This window comes from Stigmatopora argus, chromosome 19, assembly GCF_051989625.1.
Source record: "Stigmatopora argus isolate UIUO_Sarg chromosome 19, RoL_Sarg_1.0, whole genome shotgun sequence".
In the NCBI taxonomy this organism is placed as follows: Eukaryota; Metazoa; Chordata; class Actinopteri; order Syngnathiformes; family Syngnathidae; genus Stigmatopora; species Stigmatopora argus.
In genome coordinates this window covers 12,657,618-12,678,932 of record NC_135405.1, presented here as the reverse complement: position 1 = coordinate 12,678,932, position 21,315 = coordinate 12,657,618, and the positions used below count along the sequence as shown (strand labels likewise).

At 41.7% G+C, this 21,315-nt stretch overlaps 1 protein-coding gene across 2 annotated transcripts in view; it reads left to right on the top strand.

Annotated features, from left to right (window-relative positions):
* Positions 1 to 21,315, top strand: part of man1a1 (mannosidase, alpha, class 1A, member 1) — a 76,778-nt gene that overhangs the window by 29,490 nt on the left and 25,973 nt on the right. Inside the window, exons 1-2 of one of the 2 annotated variants that reach the window (XM_077586455.1) lie at positions 1,305 to 2,067; positions 20,264 to 20,360. In XM_077586455.1, coding sequence (XP_077442581.1) covers positions 1,531 to 2,067; positions 20,264 to 20,360 — 634 coding nt within the window. In that variant the 5' untranslated portion in view covers positions 1,305 to 1,530. Of the gene's footprint in view, positions 1 to 1,304; positions 2,068 to 20,263; positions 20,361 to 21,315 lie in introns of those variants that run through there. The other variant, XM_077586456.1, reaches the window with a different exon arrangement.

Sequence of the window (21,315 nt, the reverse complement as noted above, 5' to 3'; positions counted from 1 at the left end):
CCGCGAGTTAGCCGAGCATGCGGGCCAAGGCTGAGCTTAGGATGTGAGAGGAAACCGGAGCACCCAGAGAAAACCCACACAATCATAGGAAGAACATGCAAACTCCACACGGTAAGGATGCACCTGGGATGGAACCCTCGACCCCATTTTTGGACAGTTTAGAGTACTCAACCAGCCTACCAAGAATGTTTTTAAGATGTGGAAGAAAACCAGATCACCCGGAGAAAACCCACGCAAGCCCAGCGATAATATGCAAAATCCACACAGTAAGGACAGACCTGGGATCGAACCCTCGACCCTATTTTGGGACAGTTTAGAGTGTTCAACCAGCCCACCAAGCATCGTTTTAGGATGTGAGGTGAAACCGAAGCACCCAGAGAAAATCCACACAATCATGGGAAGAAGATGCAAACTCCACACGGTAAGGATGCACCTGGGATGGAAACCTCGACCACATTTTTGGACAGTTCAGAGTATTCAACCAGCCTACCATGAATGTTTTTAGGATGTGGAAGAAAAGCAGAGCACCCGGAGAAAACCCACGCAAGTGCAGGGATAATATGCAAAATCCACACAGTAAGGACAGACCTGGGATCGAACCCTCGACCCCATTTTGGGACAATTTTGAGTATTCAACCAGCCTACTAAGAATTTTTCGGGATGTGGAAGAAAACCTGAGTATCCTTAGAAAACCCACGCAAGCCCGGGAATAATATGCAAAGTCCACACAGTCAGGAGGGACCCGGATTGAACCCTCAACCCCATTTTTGGACAGTTTAGAGTACTCAACCAGCCTACCAAGAATATTTTTAGGATGTGGAAGAAAACCAGAGCACCTGGAGAAAACCCACGCAAGCCCTGGGAATAACATGCAAAGTCCACACAGTCAGGACGGACCCGAGATTGAACAATCGACCCCATTTTGGGACATTTAAGAGTATCAACCAGCCTACCAAGAATGTTTTTAGGATATGGAAGAAAACCAGAGCACCCGTAGAAAACCCACACAGGCCCGAGGATAACATGCAAACTCCACACAGAAAGGATGCTCCTGGAATTGAACACCAACCCCATTTTATGACAATTTAGAGTGTTGAACCAGCCTACCAAGAATGCTTTTAGGATGTGGGAGGAAACCAAAGCACTTGGAGAAAACCCACACAAGCCTGGCAGCAACAGGAAAACTCCCCACAGCGAAGATATTTTCTCCCCATATGTATTTCAAGTTGCACAAGGCTCAGCCCCGCCCCCTCATCGTCTATCCAAGCCGATTGGCCGTCGTCTCGTGTCAGTCGACGCATGGCCCCGCCCTTTCCGGTCCCCGAGCCGCTTAGCTTTGGGCTCCGAGAGTTGGCCGCTGTCGCTTACTCGCTCCCCAGCTATGGACAACTTTAGGTCGGCGCTTTCTCCAGCGTCGTCTCGCTCATTTCGCTCCGACGGTGGACGTCTGAACGGATTATAAAGCCGATTCGACGGGCGCTTTTCTCGTCATCTGACTGAAGAAAAAGCGAAAAGGAAAAAGGAAGCAACATGCCCGTTTCAACTCTTTTGCCTTTCACGGCCACCCCGAGTCGGAAGTCCGCCAACCCGACCTCCTTCAGGTTGACGGAGAAATTCATCCTGCTTTTGGTCTTCAGCGCCTTCATTACGCTGTGTTTCGGGGCGATTTTCTTCCTGCCCGACTCATCCAAGCTGCTCAGCGGAGTTTTCTTCCATTCTTCCGCCGTGGAGACGAACACCCGAACCGGTCCGGACGCCGTCGCGGGAGGAGGCGCGTTAGGAGGAGGCGCAGGAGGAGGCGAGTCCGACGACGAGAAGGTCTTGATCAAAATTAAAAAGGACCACGAAAAAGCCCTGCTGGAGGCCAAGGATACTCTGCAGAAACGCCCCGATGAGATCAAGCAGGACATTTTAAGCGACAAGGAGAAAGTTGCCCAGGAGAGTTTGGCTCAAGGTGGGAAGCTGGCCAATGATTTACCTCACGTCAGCTACCAGAGACCCCCAGGGGCCACGGGCCACGAACCGGCGGACCCCACCACTAGGGAGCGGAGGGCCAAAATCAAAGAGGTACGCTTCTTACGCAAGTGGAATTCCATGCAGAAATATCAACAATAACAAAAGGGCTTTATTTATGGCCATTCCTACGCCTGGCAAAACCCAAACGTACGCCAAACGCCATTGGCGTAGACCACACGGACGATTCGGCGTGGAAATCAGACCGCCACGAATCATTTCCCAACCGAATTAGCTCTCTTATCGACCGAGCGCCTGTCGTGCGGCGTCACACTCGCCGCGGAAACGTTCCTCAGCTCAAGCGTGGCCAGAGTGGCAATCTTGCGATTAGATCGCGATTTATAAAGCGGGAAGCGATCACGTGTAGCCGAACGACGACGAGAACCCGTCAGAACACGTTGATGCGGGAAAAAAAATGATGTTATTGTATTGGAATTGGGCCGTGTGGCATGAGATGTCAAATCCAGGCTTTTCTTAACGGGGTTCGTCACCGCCTCTTTCGGAATCGCCGTTTGCACGCCTGGCGGCGATTTATCTACCTGCGTGTCGGGTTTCACGTTCTTCTTGTTCTCTTAAAACCAGCGTTAATGAGTAACAACTGTCTACGTCTGGTGAAATGTCTGTTTTTCTTTTTCCCCGTTTAAGGCAGTGGTCTCCAAACTATTCCACAAAGTGCGGGTTTTCGTTCCAACCCGTCAGTGGATTGCAGTCAGGTGCCTCTTTTTTCAGGAGAAACCTCATTGGTTAATATGTATGTGTTGGATAGGTTGGAACAAAAACCTGCACCCATAGCGGCCCTCGAGGACCACTTTGGAGACCCCTGGTTTAAGGGGGAAAGCTTCTTATAGCTATTTAAATGCTACTTCATGAGCCTTTTGCCTGACTTTTTCCCGTTTGGTCAATTAAAAATACTCACATTCTTAGATTTTTATTGAGGAAAACTCATTACCCGATTCACGTTTTATATACTTACAGATTTTTAGACTTTTACTGGATCCGATCCCATTTTCTGACCCTATCCAGTGCTAAGTAATTAGCTGTATCGTATCATGACATCACTACTAGACGTCTGATCCCATTCGACGGAATCTGATGTTTAATGCCGTCAATGGCAGCCAATGAGTTCATAATTTGACATTTTTAGACAATCCAGCCGTACCTCGTTATGAGTAAATAGTCTGGGTATGTATCTATAGGGAAGGTTGGCTTCCAACAATTTCTGTGGGTTATTTATAGTCGTAAAAGTTCACACGATTGACATTAAAATACTAAAGAACAAGTCGGCTTCACCTCGTCTCTTTGTGAGACGATTCTCTTTTCAATTTCCCTCCCAGCGTACTTTCTGTTCTTCTTTTGAGTCATTGTCGACTCGGAACATTTTCTACCAAATTAGTCATTCGCTTTCGTCAGATCTTAAATGATCCGAGTGCACTTTGTAATACGCCAATCGCCAATATTGTCTGGTCGCCTTCTTGTGAGCTAATCGCCACCGCATCTCATTTTTTGGGGAATTTGATCTTGAAGTTCCGCCAACGTACTTCTTAGGATCCTTTTGATATGCAAACGCGGCAACGTCACCGTTCGATCCCATTTTTTTTTGGTCTGTTACATCTGCGTTGTATCACAGTCATCCATCTGGCGACGGCCTGACTTTTAAAGCAACAGCAGCCGCTACTGTGCTTGTAAAGAGTAGCGCAAATGGTCTGGCTTGAGGGATATTTTTTATACTGATCAAATATTAATGAAGTCACCACAACAACAACAACAACGTAGCTTTGGGCCTGGGAGTCCGTTTTTCACTCACTGACATATTGTACTCTGTTTAGTGCATATTGTATTCGTAGTAGTAGTATGGCAGTATGGCGGAAAGTTTTTTGAGGACTGAAAAGACAATTTTGGCCAAAAAATGTTAAAGACAACTTGTCCGTTTCTATCTTAACAATTGCAGGAAATTCCATTCGTGTCTGAGTTGAAGTATTTTCAAGAGAGATACACATCATAACTGGTTGAGTATTGATATTGCTCTTGATTTTCTGGTTGTGTCCGGTTCAAAAGCCCGCCTACTGTTAGAATGAATAACACGGAAAGGTCGTGTTGTTGTTCTGACCGGTCGGGATTTAGCGTTCTTAGCGCGGCGTCACATGAATTGGGGTTAAAGCTCGGGTCGGCTCGATTGATTTTTTTCTTCTTCTTATTCCTTTACAAAAAAAGTGAGAAACCTGTGGTTCAGCAACATGAAAAACATGTCGAGGACAAAAGTAAGCGCCATAAATCTGATTCATAAGGAGTACAAACTGTCTGTGAACATGCTGATCTTGCTAGCAGCTTTTTTATTGACGTTCTATGGCTCCTGCCGGAGCAAAATGGCAGCTGGATAACGTGCACGTAATGACATAACGGCTACTACGGTTGGACAGCGGAGCGTTAGCATCCCTTTGACGAGACACCGTGTTCTTTAAGACGCTCCTGTGTGGCGATTGGGTCATTTTTAATGATGGCTTTGGGAAAAGTTAGGGTTTAGTAACCCTTATTTTTAGCTGTTTCTTCACTGAATATGAGTCGCGTTAGCATTAGCGCCAGAGTTCTTGTTTCCAGTAGTTTCCATAGCATGGTTGTTGCGCCCTGTCCCATTGTTGACTGTGAAATATGATATTTGTTTTATTGTTGACTAGATATTGTCACGATATGAAGTTTCTGTGTGATTCTTGCTCTTGTTTTTTAAGATATCGCATTGCCAGAATGGGTAATTCCATTCAAGGGGAGTCTGTCCTTTGATTGGGCTAACGTGTTGTGTCGCTAAACAAGACTAAAGGCCAAAGGGTTCATGGGGGGTCAAACCTCAGCGTCTTGATTGTGTTTGCCAACAAACACGAGTTGCTAGAACCATTCCCCGCGGAGGCCTCGAACAAGACAAGTATATATCCACGGGGGTTTTGGATACGTCTCCAGATTAATGCCCGCTATCCGGAGCCAGCCGGTTAAGAGACTTTCCCTTCCCCGTCGGGGGGGCGACGACTGTTGACCTCCCCGAGAAGGATAAACATCTTGTTTGTGAGCGAACGCCGCGGTCCTGCAATCAGCCAAATCTGTTTGTCGGGTCCGAATCAAAGAGAAAGCGGCAGGCCGGCGGCCGGCGAGTTCTCTCTAGGAAAGGCTCGGGAGGCGGAGACAACGGGGGGGGCTGGTCGAGAAAATGCCAGCTGATAAACGGGGGGGATAAAGGCGGATGTGGCTGGAGAGATGTTGTTATTTGACACCCTTAAACGAAGCTTTTTATCTGGCGGTAACTGCCGCGAGTAGATTAGGTTTCGGGCTCGGACAGAAAGGAAAATAGAGATATACTCGCTCGTCTGGTTTTAAGGGTGGTCAGTTGGAACCGATGGGGGATTTTTGGGGGAAATAGCCATTTTTTTATGGTGGTAGAATGCTGTAAAAAGAGTTTTGAGGGTTAGGTTGACTGGGATTAAAGTGGGATTAGAGTTGAGGATATTTTGTCTGGAATCTTTGTGATTAGGGATTGTTTAGGGTCAAGGTGGGGTTGGGGTTAGATGGAATTTAGGCTCATTTGGGGGTGGGTTTGGTTCAGGAGGTCATTGAAATGTCAAGAGTTGAATCAAGAAAAAATATATTTAACAGCTAGACCATTTAAAATAAAGGTCAGAAGATAGTGGTTGAGTTTAGGCCGATTGGAATTTGAGCACTTTTAGGCTAGCTTTTAAATGTCGGGGCTAGCAAAAGAGTTTATGGTTTTTTGGATATGATGTGGTGTTTAAGGTTAATGTAGGATTTTAAATCAATTCAATTTAGGTAGTATCGGTTGGGATTTTTTAGCTTTAAAAGACTTTGATTAGGACTTGGTGTGGGATTAGGTAGCATTTTGGTTTAATGTTGGGGCTAGCTAAAGAGCTAAGGATTAGTATTTTTTTTAGATATCATGTGGTGTTTCAGGTTAATGTAGGATTTTAAATCAATTAAATTTAGGAGGTAGTATCGGTTGAGATTGTTTAGCTTTAGCTTTGTTGTTAGCCCAAAAAAGACTTTGATTAGCACTTGCTGTGGGATTAAGGTAGCGTTTTGATTAAATGTCGGGGCTAGCAAAAGAGCTAAGGGTTTGTTTTTGTTTTTTTTGGATATCATGTGGTGTTTCAGGTTAATGTAGGATTTTAAATCAATGCAATTTAGGAGGTAGTATCGGTTGGGATTGTTTAGCTTTAGCTTTTTTTTTTGCCCAAAAATACTTTGATTTGCACTTGGTGAGGAATTAAGGTAGCATTTTGTTTTCATATTTAGATGGAGGTTCATCATAAAATTTTTCATAGGCTTTGTCTGTAATGTAAAGTTCGACTTGGCTAATAAAGTGTAATGTTTCTGTCTGGCCCTTTTCTCCACAGAGCAGGAGGCGTTAAGCGTTTGGCGCTTTGCTAACCTTGTCGAGGCTGAAATGAAATTTCTTTATCAGCCTAACCCAAGTGCAATTTCTGTATCGACCATTGAACTAATTACCTCTGGCTCGTGGACCTGCTTCTCCGCAAGTGTGCCAGTGTGTGTGTTTGTGTCAGCTAGAGTTACCGCCCAGCTCCGAAAAGGCTCCGTTTAATCGTCTAATGGATATAATAGCCCCGACTCCGCGGCCCGCCCGGCCGGCTTGAGTGCTTTTCAAAACACCCGAGAAGCATCGACTTGTATTGCATCGGTACAAATTGTTACAAACAAACGGGGTCTTCGCGGCGTTGCTAGATTATCCTTTGTATTGGTCGATGGCTGCCTTTTTGCTGATAAAAGAACCGTTGGATTGTGGGGAGGGAAATGGATACATTGATAAGAGCATTATTTTAACCCTTTTATGCATAAGTGGTATCGCAATGACCCTGAAATAATAATTTTAAAGATTGTTTCTTTTTGGAGTAAGTCCTCGACTAAATATTTCGATTTTTTAAAATTGGAAGAAATTGGCATTTTTGTATGACAGCCCCAAATTTTTTCATTTTTTTATGTTAATGTGAAACTTTAATAGGTTTTTTTTAAAATTTTGCTAATGTTTTTGTGGGTTGTTTCTTTTTAGGTTTGCTTGTTTTTTCCATTTATTTTGGTTTTAGGGGAATTTTTGACACGCCGGATGTTAATGATCAAGACCTACAAAAAAATATACATTTTTCTATTGGATTTTCTTTAAAAAATGCAAATTGGCATTTTTGTATGACAGCCCCAAATTTTTTCTTTTTTATGCCAATGGGATACTTTAATAGTTTATTTTTAAATTTTGCTAATGTTTTTGTGTGTGGCTTTTTTTTTTAGGTTTTCTTGTTTTTTTGCATATACTTTTGTTTTAGGGGAATTTTTGACATCAAGACCTACAAAAAAAAATCAATTTTTCTATTGGATTTTATTTAAAAAATGCAAATTAGTGATTTTGGGTCCACTTATGGCAAAGCGTTGGATCATTTACATTTACTTTGAATTATATCATCATAGTGTTGCATTCCAGTTACTCATACATCTAAGGATTAGTTAAGGTTTATCTTCAGTGTATGTTTTTTAATTTTTTTTTCAATATTCTCTGATGTTTAAAAAAAAAAAAAGAAACATATGGCTAGCCTGCAAGACATGTCAAATCCAGTCACATCACTGTGGAGTGGTACAGCAGTCAGTGTGGGTCATGAAAGGCCCAGTGGTTGTTTACATTTGGGTGGGTGGTCTAAGTAGGTCTCGCTGTGGGAATCATTCCCGTTGCGGATATTTCAGAAAGTGCCCTGGAGCTGTAAGGGCACCCCATGGAGAAAAATAGAATGACTCGGCCTGGCGTTTCCTCGGATTCTCATTCTTTTGACGAGGCGAGCTTGTCGCCGAAAGCCATTTCCCGGCCAATCCCGCGTCAGCCTGCCATGGCGTTTGCGATGTTTCTGCTTGTCTTGGTCTTGGTCGTGGAGCGTAACATTTGGAAAAGATAAATGTCTTTACTATTTGGAGTATAAATCAGAACAAGTGTGAGGTTTTCAGCGCCAATGGCAAAAACAAGTAGGTCGAGTCAGCTGACATCTGTAAAATGATGGCATATTTTCATCTTGACCTTTGAACTCATTGTCTTTTCATTGCGTTTCATAATTAAAAAAACATATTCCGAGTCGTTTGATCACCCCTTAATGTTTTTCTTATATCTTTAACCCCAAAAAATGCGTTTCTGTAAATTTAACTTAATGGAGAAGGTAACAAATCAACACCAGAGAGGCTATAAAATAAAATAAAGGCAAAATGGTAATAGATTAAACTAGTTAATAAGATCTACAATTTAGTCATATAAATATATAGTTACAATTTTTTTACACAATCCCTAATTTTTCAACTAAATAGTATTTTTTTTTAGATTTTTTTTTGGACTGAAAATATACATAGTAAACAACAAAGTATTAATATTTAACAAAATGTTTGATTTATTTTCTATACATCGATAATGTTATTTACTCCTTATAATTGTTTCCCTGACCAAAACAAGTCGGCAAATGTCTTTTTTAAAAAAAATTTAACTCCTGCCATTGACGTCATTGTCAATTCCCCCAAATGTCGACCTTTGGACGCCATCCCCCAAAATTCGACTTAACCTGCTATTTTCCGGCTGGAGCTCAATTAGCGCCGTCTGGGTGGCAGGTGATTTAGTGGCGAACGTTGAAGATTTAACGTTTTAAGTGCTCAAAGCGTCCCATTAAATATAAATGGCACATTAGGGCGCCGTGTCAACGTGTCTTCCCGCCGCGGCGCCGATTTGAAATACATGCTCGGATTTATTGTCGGATTCGGAGACGTTTGTGTATGGCCACGACGTTAAACTGATAGACTTTTACGCCTTCAAATACTTGCTAATTGCTACGTCAATAACGAGACATCGATGCACCTCGAGAGCCGCAATTTCCGAACTCGGTGGCTTGGTTTGAAATCCCCGCTGTGGCTTAGAGAAGTAACTCAACTTTATTTGGATGGCTCTTTAAAAAATGCCTTGTGCTTAAAAGGAACAAAAGACTACAAAAAGGCTTTTAGGCAGATTGGCAGGTTTTTTTAAACGTTTGACGCTGAAAGCAGACGTTGTTTGATTGAAAATTTGACAGCGTTACAGGAGAAATGTTTTAAATTGGTTCCATTTGACACGTTTACGGTTTGGGTTTAGCTAAGTGAAATTTGTATCTTATATAGGAAATTAGCATTTTGCTAGGAGATCCTCATCCATATTTGTGAGTTTGATATTAATGAGCATATTTATATTCACATATATATGTAAATATGTAAGATTGTAGCCGAGGCTTTAAGATAATTGGCCAAGAGGTTCAGTTCACGTATGTTAATTATTATTGAGTTTCAGGGATGATGCAATCTATTGGAAGGTAACTACATTTTTTTTTGAAATGCCATTTTAATATTATAGTCTTAGAATGAAAAATCGTGTAAAAAATCCGTTCGGATTAGCCGGGCGCCGTTTAACTCGTCTGGCTGGCGGCTAACACGAGCGGCTAGCTCATTAGCATTCGAGAGGGTATTGATTGGATTATGTGCGCCGTCAAAAGGAGAATATATTTACATTCGCCGCACAACACGGAACCCCAGCAAACTCTCAATGCATTGATTTGTTCCGACGCTAAGGCCGTGGCGGCTTGATTTAATTTGAAGACGACGGATGCTAGCACGCCACTGTTTTGCTCGTTTAAAAGAAAAGGACGATGTGCAGGATAAAAGAATCCAAGTTGGCTTTAGAAGGATATTTCGGAGCAATTTTGGGATAAAAATAACGACAAAGCAGGCCTGTTTCACGGAATTATTTCATCATTTTAGATGTTGACGTTAGCATCGGTGGTTGGTTTCATTTATCTGAGCTAGCTAGGGTCTCAAACTAGTTTTTGTCACGGGCCAGGTCGTTTTATTATGAACAGATTTTCTGATAGATTGTTTATAAACATGAAAATTAGGTCCAATTCCTCTTTTTGAGGAATAGCAAGCATACTCTTATTATTTTTTTTTTTATAAAACAGGAGGGAAATGAGCAAGCTATGCTAAGATGCTAATTGGAGTGTATACGGTTCCCAATTCTTGTGATTTCCATATCAGGAACATTTTTTTCTTCCAGAAAGGCAACAATCTGGCCATTTTTTTTGCATTTTTAGCACAACCAACTTTTGGGCAACTCCATTTTTTTAGTCACTGTTTGTCATTACGGCGACCGGTGTCGTTTCAGAAAAGAATGCTCCGGGATATTGAATATCCCTCTTGTCCCGGGCACACCGGGGGGTCACAGCCGGCTGATTTTCTTTCTCCAAATCCAATTGGGTCTATTAGCCAGAGTCAGTGGCTGTCAATCACGTAGGCAATTTATTTTTCAATCTGTCCGTGCATGTGAGAGATCTGTTGTTTTTTTTTTGCTTCTTGGGTTGCCAGACGAACTTGCATATTTTATTAGCTAAAAAATGAGGTGTCAAAGGGGGCGGGCTGAGTCACCAAAGCACAGCGCTTTGTTGTTTTATAGTAATTTATAGTAATTAGCCGTGTGATTTATTAGCGTCCGAGGTCATTGCGCAATCAGCAAACGGCAGGATTTCGCCGCTGGGCGTTAGCGTAGCGTGATGGAGAGTCTTGGAAAGTTGCGGTCACCATCAGCAAGTTGGAAAATGCTTTCGTGGTGGAGAAGGAAACTTTTAAGTGTGGCAAACTAAGCGAGAGTTGCTTGGGTCAAAGCTATTACATGACTTATTTAAAGTTAAAATTGTATGAATGAATATAATCGAGGAGATTTGATACTTTTTGCTTCTTGGGGTGGCCATATTTCTTTAAAAAAGAGAGGACAGTTTGACTTTAAATCTGAAAATGTTCAATTTGGAGATCAGTTTTGGTATAAAAAAAAGACTTTTGCCTGAAGATACAGGAACGACAGCATTTAAATCATTTTTCTTCGTCTTGTTTTTATTTTTTTGCGGCAAAAAATCCAGCTGGCGGCCAAGAAAGTGAAGCGAATCGAGATTTGATCAAATCAGATCAGATATGAATGTGAAAAGCACTTGGGGAAGTCCCTCAATGACAATTTTAATATCTGTGGGTATATGGTATCTATATTTATTTATTTAATCTGCTGTGAACAGGTTTGAAAAACATGACAAATCACACTTTTAACTTTCACTTGAATGTGAACTAAAAATGATAGCAATGAAAACGGGAAAATCATATTTTGAGGCTAATACCTTCCAGTTGATGAAATATGACTTATTCAATACACGGCTTAATTAGTCCGGAGCGAGGCGAGTCTTAATTCCGTCCACCGGGAAACGCGGGATAATGAACGTATTATTGCGCTTTTAACTGTCAGACCCCATAAAACTATCCACGTTGAATAATGCCGGGCGGAGGTGCGTCAAATTACGGGTTTGGAAATGGGAAATGAATTTCTATTGTTGACGGAAGATGCTTTGGGCAAAGTGGACCGACCTGATTGGCCAGTCTTGAGAGTGGATTTAAGTAACAGAGTGGAGTTAAGGACAAGTCAGGCAGAGTTCAGTACACTCGCTCTCCAGAGATTGGCAATTGTGGACTACAGTAATCCCTCGAATATCGTGGTTAATGTAGAACAGACGTGGCCGCGATAATCGAAAAATTACAACTTTTATTTTTTAGTGCTGAGTCCTAGTAACAAAAGTGGCTTCTGTTTTTAGCATGGATATTCACATTTTTATGAACTTAAAAAAATAATTATTCAGTTTTTATGAGTTTCAGCGTGGATATTCACATTTTTATGAACTTTAAAAAAATAATAAAAATTCTTCAGTTCTTATGAGGTTCAGCGTGGATATTCATATTTTTATGAACTTAATAAAAATAATTAAAAAAAATAATTAATAGCGAAAAAAATCGAGTCGTGAATTCGTGATAATCGAGGGATTACTGCACATATCCTAGCAATTGTTGTTTACTTTTAATAACACCAGCAAACCGCCATTGTGTATGCAGTGGCGTACAATGTGATTTTCTACGTGTACTCAAATATATAGTTTGTAGGTGATTTGAATATTCCGACATGCACCGAAATATATTGTATTTTTATTAGTGGTGTGAATACACTGAAAACCTACTCAAGGGTTGTTGAAGTAAAAAGCAAACGCTCCAAAAATCAACAAGAAGCGAGGCAAGAATATATCATACTTTACAAATAAGTCACCAAATATCAAAGGGAAGTGAGAAGGAATCAGGAAGTGAGCCGTAAATTCTGAAAATGAACAGGAAGAGACCCGTAAACACTACAGAATTTACCTAATATGAATGTGAAGTAGCCTGGAAACATCAATTTGGAGTGACCCTGAATTGAGGGATTTTTTTTTAGAGGAAATGCCACAAAGTCAACAGCAAGTGACCCAGAAATGCCTCAGGAAATGACTCCAATCAAAAAAGTATCCATTTCAACCTGTAAAAGTCAAAAGGTGACCCAGAAACGATCCCAAATCAACAGTAAGTGACCAAAAAATCAGCACAAAGTGAGCAGGAAATGCTTCAAAACAGGTGACAATTTTACCGACTATCATTCGGCGTTTGAGTACGGCAGCGAAAAAACCTCACGCCCGAGTATCGACACGAACTTTATCTCGCAACCCGAACGATCGGCCCGAGTCAGAGTTTGCAAAGAAAGCGAGCCAGCCAATCCGGCGGCGACGGCCACGCCACCCGAATCCCCAGCGTCTGATTGCAGTTCAACGACCCCGATAACGGCGTAGACGCCGCGTTTACACGCTGATCGATACGAGCTGATAGCTGTCTGGGGGGGGGGGAAAGAGGAGGAGGAGGATGAAATCAACGCGTGGCGTAAAGAAGGAAAGAAATCTATAGTCCAGGACCAAAACGGCTTGTGGCGCTTGAAGCAAACTCCCGCGGGGACGCCGCCGTGATTGCCTGCAAAGATGTCATGATAAAAGCTCGACACAGATGTCTGGGCGCCGTCCAGGAGAGGAGCTCCGGCGGCCATTTTGCCTGTTTTTTAATGAAGTAGGACAGCGCTAGCTAACGAGTGCATTGCGGCGTCCCGATTAATCCCGACACGGCACCTTGAGGCCATTATTGCGATTTTTGGACGAGCTTTCTGTAGCTTTCTGTATACTTTTGCATGTAAAAAGTGCATGTATATATTATATAGTAACCTAAAATGTTGTTTGTGCTTCATTGTATCATTTTGACCATTTTTAAACCTGCTTACATGCTGTATTGATTGTAAATATGAAAATAAAAACCTTTGAAAGGATGTATAGCACTTAAAATGAGATTGATCGGGAAAAACAGCGCCCTCCTGTGGCCTATCATGACTACTGCATGCCAGGGCACGACTGCTGACTAGTGGTCATGAGTGAAAGTGTAGCCACTTGTTGTTTATTTCCAGCAAAAACACACGTAGAGATTGATTCAGACGGATTTTGCAAAGTAATATATTAATAATAATCACATTTTTAAAATCCGTCAATAGCAGCTAGCGAGTTAGCGACCGCGTCAGCCTTTGATGACGCTAAACAAACCCGCATATCCATCGTCCATTGCTCGATTTGACCCAGGCAGGCGAAATCAATCTTTCTACTTTTGAAGTACTTTGAAGCTTTTTTTTTGCTGCGGCGCTAATGCTAATGGAGCTTTTCTTTTTTTTCCTGCGGATTTTTTTAGCTCGGCCCTTCGCACCCCCGCAGGCGGCGAGCGTCACTCGGCTTCATGTTCGAGTGCACTTGTCACTCGGGCAAATTGCGTTCGGGCAAGTATTCATTTTGCCGCCATTAGCGCTAGCGCACGCTACCACCTGGGCGACCGGCCGGCCCTCGGATTTGTCGGTCTGATGATACGGAAGAGAGCGGAGTCGGGGGGTCGGATTTGCATACGGCGAGCGCTCGGGCTAATGCGTTCAGGTGCGCCACGGTTGGAACGCAATTGCTCGGAATAATTGAAATTAAAAAAAGAATGGTGTGTTTTCCGGCTAATTAGCTGCCATTCATGCTAGCGGCTTTAACCCCTCCACGCTGAATTGAAAGGGAACAAATATTCCTTTTAAAAAAGCAATGGGGAACGCAGAAGTACACAGAAGTCATCTTAAGAAAAATGTTTCTAAATCTTGAATATTTTAAAAGGTGAATAAAATGATCATACAAATAAAACTGAAAAAATATTCAAAACATTTTGAGTCGTTTGCCCGTCAATCGATTGGTAATTTAGATTAAAATTGTGATTTTTATGAGGGACAGTTTAAAAAAATAAAATAAAATGGAAGATTTTATTAATACATTATAATCTTTGTTTATTCATTAAAAAAACATGATACATCTAATTATGAGGGACAATTTAAAAAATAAAATAAAAAGGAAGATTTTATTAATACATTATAACCTTTAACATGATACATCTCTATTTTTAGCTTTCAAAAAAAATATTTTATTTTGTTCATCTTTTTACGACGTTATTTGACGATTTTGGGATTTTTAACCGTATTTTTTGAATTGGATTTTCTAGTAAAACATATTTTTATTTAGGTATTTTATGTATGTACATTCCTCCAATGCTTTATGTATATTTGTAAAATGTGAATTCAGGAAACAAGGGGTTAAAGATGCTTATTTAAAAAAAAAAAAAAGACCACGTAAACACCGATTCTTGGACGCCATTTTTTATCGCCGTCCAAATGCTTCTTTCATAGTTTCTTCTTTTTGGTGAGTGTTTTCTGTTTTTTTATTTCCTGCATCGCGCCTTGTGTACTTTGATGATGTAAGGGGAAGATTTTGAAATTATTTTTCTTTTAACTAACTTGATCAAAGGGAATTTTTGACGGCGCCGCCCAAATTCTCAGCGTGCCTCGGCTGGTGAGGGGCCTGGATCCACATCAAGACGTTTTGTTTGGATCGGCAACGCGTTGCCAAGTTTGACGATGCGTTGACGTGAGATTCCAATAAAAAAAAACTTTTAAAAGCGCTCGAATCAAACGATATAGCCGATTAAACGTCACGATATGCCTCTATGTAATCCATTTTTAATTATTTGCTGAAAAAAATCTACAACATTCAAACAGACGTTTAAATGTATAAAGTAGTGCCGCAACCTAAAACGATCCAGTGTAAACTCAAGCAGTACTAATCGACTACTGGTTTTGACTCTTAACAAGTAGCTAATATTGTTTTTATGTGGATTGTCTTGCTATTTTTGTACTGATTACTTCCTTTTGTTATTCTTGATTATTTTTTGTAGCCTTTCCCTTCCCATAAAAATGTTGCAAAGTACAAAACATACATTTTTGTAGCCTTGTAGCCCTTAAATTTGATTTATTGTAAAACCGATGTGCTCAGATCCGATTTCCGATCTTTTATTATTATTCTCTGGATTATTTTATAGCTTGTATGCCTTCGTTTTACGATAACGCGATCTAATCGAGGACATCGTTATTTTTTGCATTATTTTTACCAATCTAAAAAGAGTATATATTGAAAAAAAAAGGAGAAAAAAAACGTAGCGCCGTCCGAGGAGGTCGAGTCCGGCGAGGGCTAGCCACGCCCTTTGTTCCCGCGTTCGCCGTGTTATGACAGGTCGAAAAACACGCCGCCGGAGCACCCGGCGTTCTGAGCGGAGTGGAATTGATCATTGTTAGTGGCCAATGTTCTCCCCGGAGGATTGGCCTGCCAGAGTAGCGATTGTTGAAATGAGCTCTGCTAAACAAGGTCAATAGACCTTCGCCCTTTGCACACTACATTAATGATGTGCTGCCGCGTGTTGTGCGTTTGTTTGCGCTGCGCACACAACTCCCACTTCTCTTTTCTTGCCCCTCAAAAAGTGGAAGTGGGGCGGTTTTTCACGCTTTGCGCGTCAGTGAAAGGGTTCATAAAACTGAAAAGGGGTTTTCTTTCGTTTTTTTTTTAAACCAGATGTCCAAATTAGTGTTGTACCCATACCTGTACCGATACTGCTGTTTTTGCTAGTTTGACTTTCTTTTAATACAAAATTTCCGTCCTCTCACTTGAATGTTAAAATAATTGCTATTTGTATTAATAATTAAGTGTCCAATCTATGAGACAAGGGCTGGTGAACTCATTGGTATGCTCATTGGATTTCTTCTTGTGATAATGTCATTTCCATTATTCCATTCATTGCCCCTCAGAGCGGCCATGTTGGGACAGGGTAAGTTTCCATCAAGTCGATGCAGTGACATTTAAAATGAAGTCTGAACTAGCTTACCGATTATTTTATCAATGACAAAACCTTTGCTATTTACTTAGTGGTTGCCATTGGATACGCTGCGAGGGCTCCTTTTTTTCCTGGCGGCCATCTTGGGTAGGAAACAAAATCTCGAAAATAGCATATATATATCTTAGCACTCCCCGATTTTGATGACTTCATTTTAGCGGCGTATCAAGACCGACGTTAGCATCGGTGCTACTGTTAGCGGTCGTGCTGCCGAAAATACAATGTTATACAGAAGTAGAAAAGCAGGGGAATCAATAACGATGACAGCCGACACCGATAGCGATCGATAGGCCGAGAGGCCCCTTGATTGTATTTAAGTCGGCGGCGTTTGTCCCTCGCAACTCCGGCACCTTTCAGCACCGAGCCAATTACCTTTCCCGAAATAGCAGCCGGTCCTAATAGCCGCGACCAACCTGAAAAAATCCTGAGCCGTTAATCCAATTAGCGCCGGCGTGTCGGGACGCCGATAACGGGCAGGAATGTTTAGCCGCGCTAGTCTTTTGGTTTTCTAGTCCGGCTCGTTGTTCGACATCGGATTCGCGTTTCTATCCGACAATGGGTTTTTCGATGTGGATGACCCGAATTAATAGACCGCCAAGCCTTCGCCGGTTTTCCGACACGGTGACTTTGGTGTCCAAATTCATTTTGGGGCCGATTTCAAGTCAAACTGTCGCCGTGGCGATTTTTAAAACGGGATCAGCTGCTGCTAATATTGATCGGGCGAGATAGCCACGCCCCAAATCGGAATCGGTCGGGTCAGAAAGATTGGATTTTGAAAATGTATAGATATTTTTTTAACTCATTCGCTGCTCTTTATGGGGTTGTACGTCCAATTCCTTTTGAGTGGGAAGGCTGACCCACGGCCAAACTGGATATCTATTGCCTTCAATAATAATAATACTTTTCAAAAATATTTATTGTATGATATGTCGTAATAATAGGGGTGATCCTACTTTGCGGTTTTTCAATTGTCGCGGCCATGTTTGGTCCACATTAGCCACGCTATTCGAGGGATTACTGTACTGTTTTTAATCCAATTTTTAAAATACCGTGAATCAATTCAACCATAAAAAAAATTATTTTAGCACTTCAACTTTGGAACTAAATTATTCCAGATCCCAAATTAAAATCCAAAATAATTTTCAAACCGACTTTTTTAGAAAATGATTCTGGTTTACTGTGTGTAGTTTTGTGGGGTGTTGCGTGAGCCATATAAATTGTGGTAGCACTTTCTAGTCACTTCTTTTTTTTACGGCCCCATAATCGGGTTTCTGGCGGCTTTATTTGGGATCTTGCTGTCACACTTGAGCTATCCAAAGCCAATTTGTCAACGGGCTCCGTTCGTGGTGGCTTGGAAGCCCCGAAAAGATGGAAGCCGTCCCGGGGGAGCCAGCCTCTTCTCCACTCGAGGAGCTGTAATTAGCGGCTTCGCTAGCTTTAATTAGCGGCTTTAAGATGGGACTGAGGATGCCGTCGCTACGTTACATGCTTTGCCGCGTGCCGGGCGGGGTGTCACTTGGTTTCTTCACTCTTTCCGTGACCGGCGTCCAATCGGATCCTGTGAATTTTCATGAGGATGTCTGTCGCCCAACAGACGTCCAATCCATTGGAGCCGCGAGGGTTGGCAGTTTTCCTTTTGGGGGAGTGGCCAAATTGGTGTAAAAATGACATTTTGCGTTTTGTATATTTTAAAAATAATTGAATAAATACATGAAACTAAATTTTTAGTTTTACCGCTTTTATTAAAAAATATTTTTCCACCCTTTTTTTAAGATAATATGAATGAAATAAAAATGTGAAACTAAATATTTATTTTAATTAAATAACAAAAATTAAACATTGCTAAAATATACAATCTTTGACCCAAAAAAAAAAAAAAAAAATCAGACTTGCAAAAGAAATAGTTTCCACTCCAAAAGAAGATTTGAGCCATTTAAAGTCAAAGATGTCTCCATTAAAAATGATTTATTAATGTAATCAACGTTACAGTCCACTCAAGGAAGCAATAAGTTGCACCAAAGATGACTTTGACAACCCTGCCTGCCGCTGGAGATGCGCGTTAAAAATAAATAAGTAATAATCCAACTCATTTGCCGCCATTGATTTAACATCGCCGCCGCGTCGAGCACGCCAACGCGTGAAATCAGAGCTCATTCATCCGCTGTGACGCAAGATATTTGCATGCGTGTGAAAATCTCTTCTTGGTGCATTTCAACATAAGCCCCCCTCCCCACCCTGTCATTGAAATTTATGCCAGTTCACCTAATGAGCCCGTCAAGGTAAAGTGCACAGATAATGAGCACAAATGCCCAAGACTCATTTTTTGTAGTTCAGATGAGCAATTTTCAATCTTTTAATGTATTTCAAATCGTAATCAAGCTTCAGTTCACTGTCTTTGGGACGATGGAGACGTTAGCGGTGTTAGCGTGAACCCATTGATTGGCATAGGCCAAACAATTCTGCTCTAAAATCACCCGTTTTTACGTTAGCTCACATTCCAAACGTACCGGATGTCTAGCGTCATTGATGCTAATCGTGCCATCGCCGACGTTGGCGCGAGCTACCGTTTGAATGCCTAATTTAGCTTGAAATTACATTCCGAGCGTTTGACTTCCACCGTTTCAAATGTGCTGATTTTCTAGTGGTCACTTTGTAGCTTCGTGAAATCAAAAGCGTGGATCGCCAGCGTGTCGCCCGGCGATATTATTGTCGCCGAAGCTCTCCCGAGCGCCCTCTTATCTTTGCTTGCGCAGCCGGCGTTTGACAGGTGAAGAGCTAGCCGAGCTGAAAATGAGATTTTCTAAGCTGCTTGGTCGCCTGACTGACTGCCTGGCTCACTCATCCGGCGACCGATCCACTGACTGAGGAGGTGTCTGTCCGCGGATTTGACCGGTGTCTCGCTCTGGCCGGTTAATGAATAGCTACTGTAACAGGCTGTCTGCGACCAAAGTGAGAATCTCTGGAGGACACGGCGTTCGCTAGCAAGAAGCGTTCAACTAAATGGATTTTAGCTGGGAATTATGGGAAGACATGGTTTTTGGGTGGTGTGCGTTTGTTATTTCAATGGGAAAATGATGTCATGTGACCTTTATTTGGGTGAAATGGAACGTTGTTTTTGTTTCTATATTAATTATACTGCCTTTAAAGTATTTTTTGTCTAAACAAAGACAATATTTACACTACAAAAGTGAAAAACGGAATCATAAAAACAAAAAAATGTTTTTCAGCAGTTCTATATTCATGACCAACCCGCAGTGTGCATGCCACGCCACTAGTGGGCAGTGTAAATGAGTATTTGTTGTGTACACAAAGACAATATTTACACTACAAAAGTGGAAAACGGAATCATGAAAACAAAAAAATGTTTTTCAGCAGTTCTGTATTCCCGACCAACCCGTAGTGTGCATGCCAAGCCACTAGTTGGCAGTGTAAATTAGTATTTTTTTGTCTACACATAGACAATATTTACACCACAAAAGTTGAAAACGGAATTCTAAAAACAAAAAACTGTTTTTCAACATTTCTGTATTCATGACCAACCCGTAGTGTGCATGCCAGGCCACTAGTTGGCAGTGTAAATGTCTCCATACATATTAATTTGACGTCTTATCCCCGTAATTTTTTTTTTCAACAGTCATGACTAACCTGTAGTGTGCATGCCAGGCCACTAGTTGGCAGTGTAAATGTCTCCATACATATTAATTTGACGTCTTATCCCCGTAAAAAATGTTTTTCAACAGTCATGACTAACCTGTAGTGTGCATGCCAGGCCACTAGTTGGCAGTGTAAATGACTCCATACATATTAATTTGACGTCTTATCCCCATCAATGACAAACGATCCTATTTCATTTCAAAACCTGCAGCAATATGTCGACACATTTGCCTCAAACACATTCCGTTCATAACTCAGACGCTAACATAACCGCTCCATCCGTCCTCAGTCTTGACATAGCCATCATTAGCATGCATGTAAGCGTTTCTCCCCATAGCATGATCTCACACCTGGTCGTCTGTCTTATTTTCCCCGACAGATGATGAAACACGCGTGGGACAGCTACCGACGCTACGCCTGGGGTTCCAATGAGCTGCGACCTATCTCCAAGCAAGGCCATTCCAGCAATCTGTTTGGTGAGTGTCCACGTCGTCGGGATGGATTTAGCCTTGGCCTTTAGATTAAAAACTGACGCGTAACCTCAAATTTATCAGACAGTATTCCCCCGTGTTTTGCGTTTTTTGTGGTAGACAGTTTGGGGGGTCCAAAAATGTCAAAAAATAACCAACATCTGTCTCTGTTTGTCTTTTTTTGGCCATTTAAAGCAAACTTTCAGTCTAAAGTAATTTGTCAATTCTTGTATTTGGTGGGTAAGTGGTTAGCACTTGTGGCTCGACGTTCTAAGACCGAGGGTTCGATCCCGTGTGGAGTTTGCATGCTCTCAAAATGAATTAATTCTTTTTTTAGTCGACTTAAAAATGTTTTTCAATTCCGGTGAACTTGATGATCATTTCTGGACACCAAGTTGTCTTCTCCTTCCCTAAATCCTGTTTGACTTTTTAAAGAACCGTATTAATAGCCGACGTGGAGTTTGTTTGAAGCGCTTAATGCGGGCGTCCTCGTCCTCGTCGTCGGAGGTCTGATTGCTTTTTTCATCCCGCGTTTAAACTCCTCTAACGGCTGCGTGCGGCATTTTGTGGCTTGTCAGCAAGCTTCTATAAATACTCGGAACACACTCCACACGCTACAAATGAAACACAACTGTCCCAGGGGACGCCGCGTTATGGATTATTGTCAACGTAGATGGTTTACAGTAGCGGGGGCGCGATGTAGAGGTAAAATAAGGTACGGGGAAATGGGGTAAAATGGCTAAAATTCCCCAAAAGATGCAGCAACACATGCAGAGAGACAATATAACAGTATTCAGCCACACTTCCTCGAACTAACCATCAAATTGACGTAAAAATATACATTTTAGATATCAATATTCAAGTCGTCGAACCCGTTTTTTTCCCAAGCCTCCCCTGTAAAATCCACAAACACGCCGACATGTTTTTGCCCGTCTTAAGACAAACAAGTCATTTACAGGGT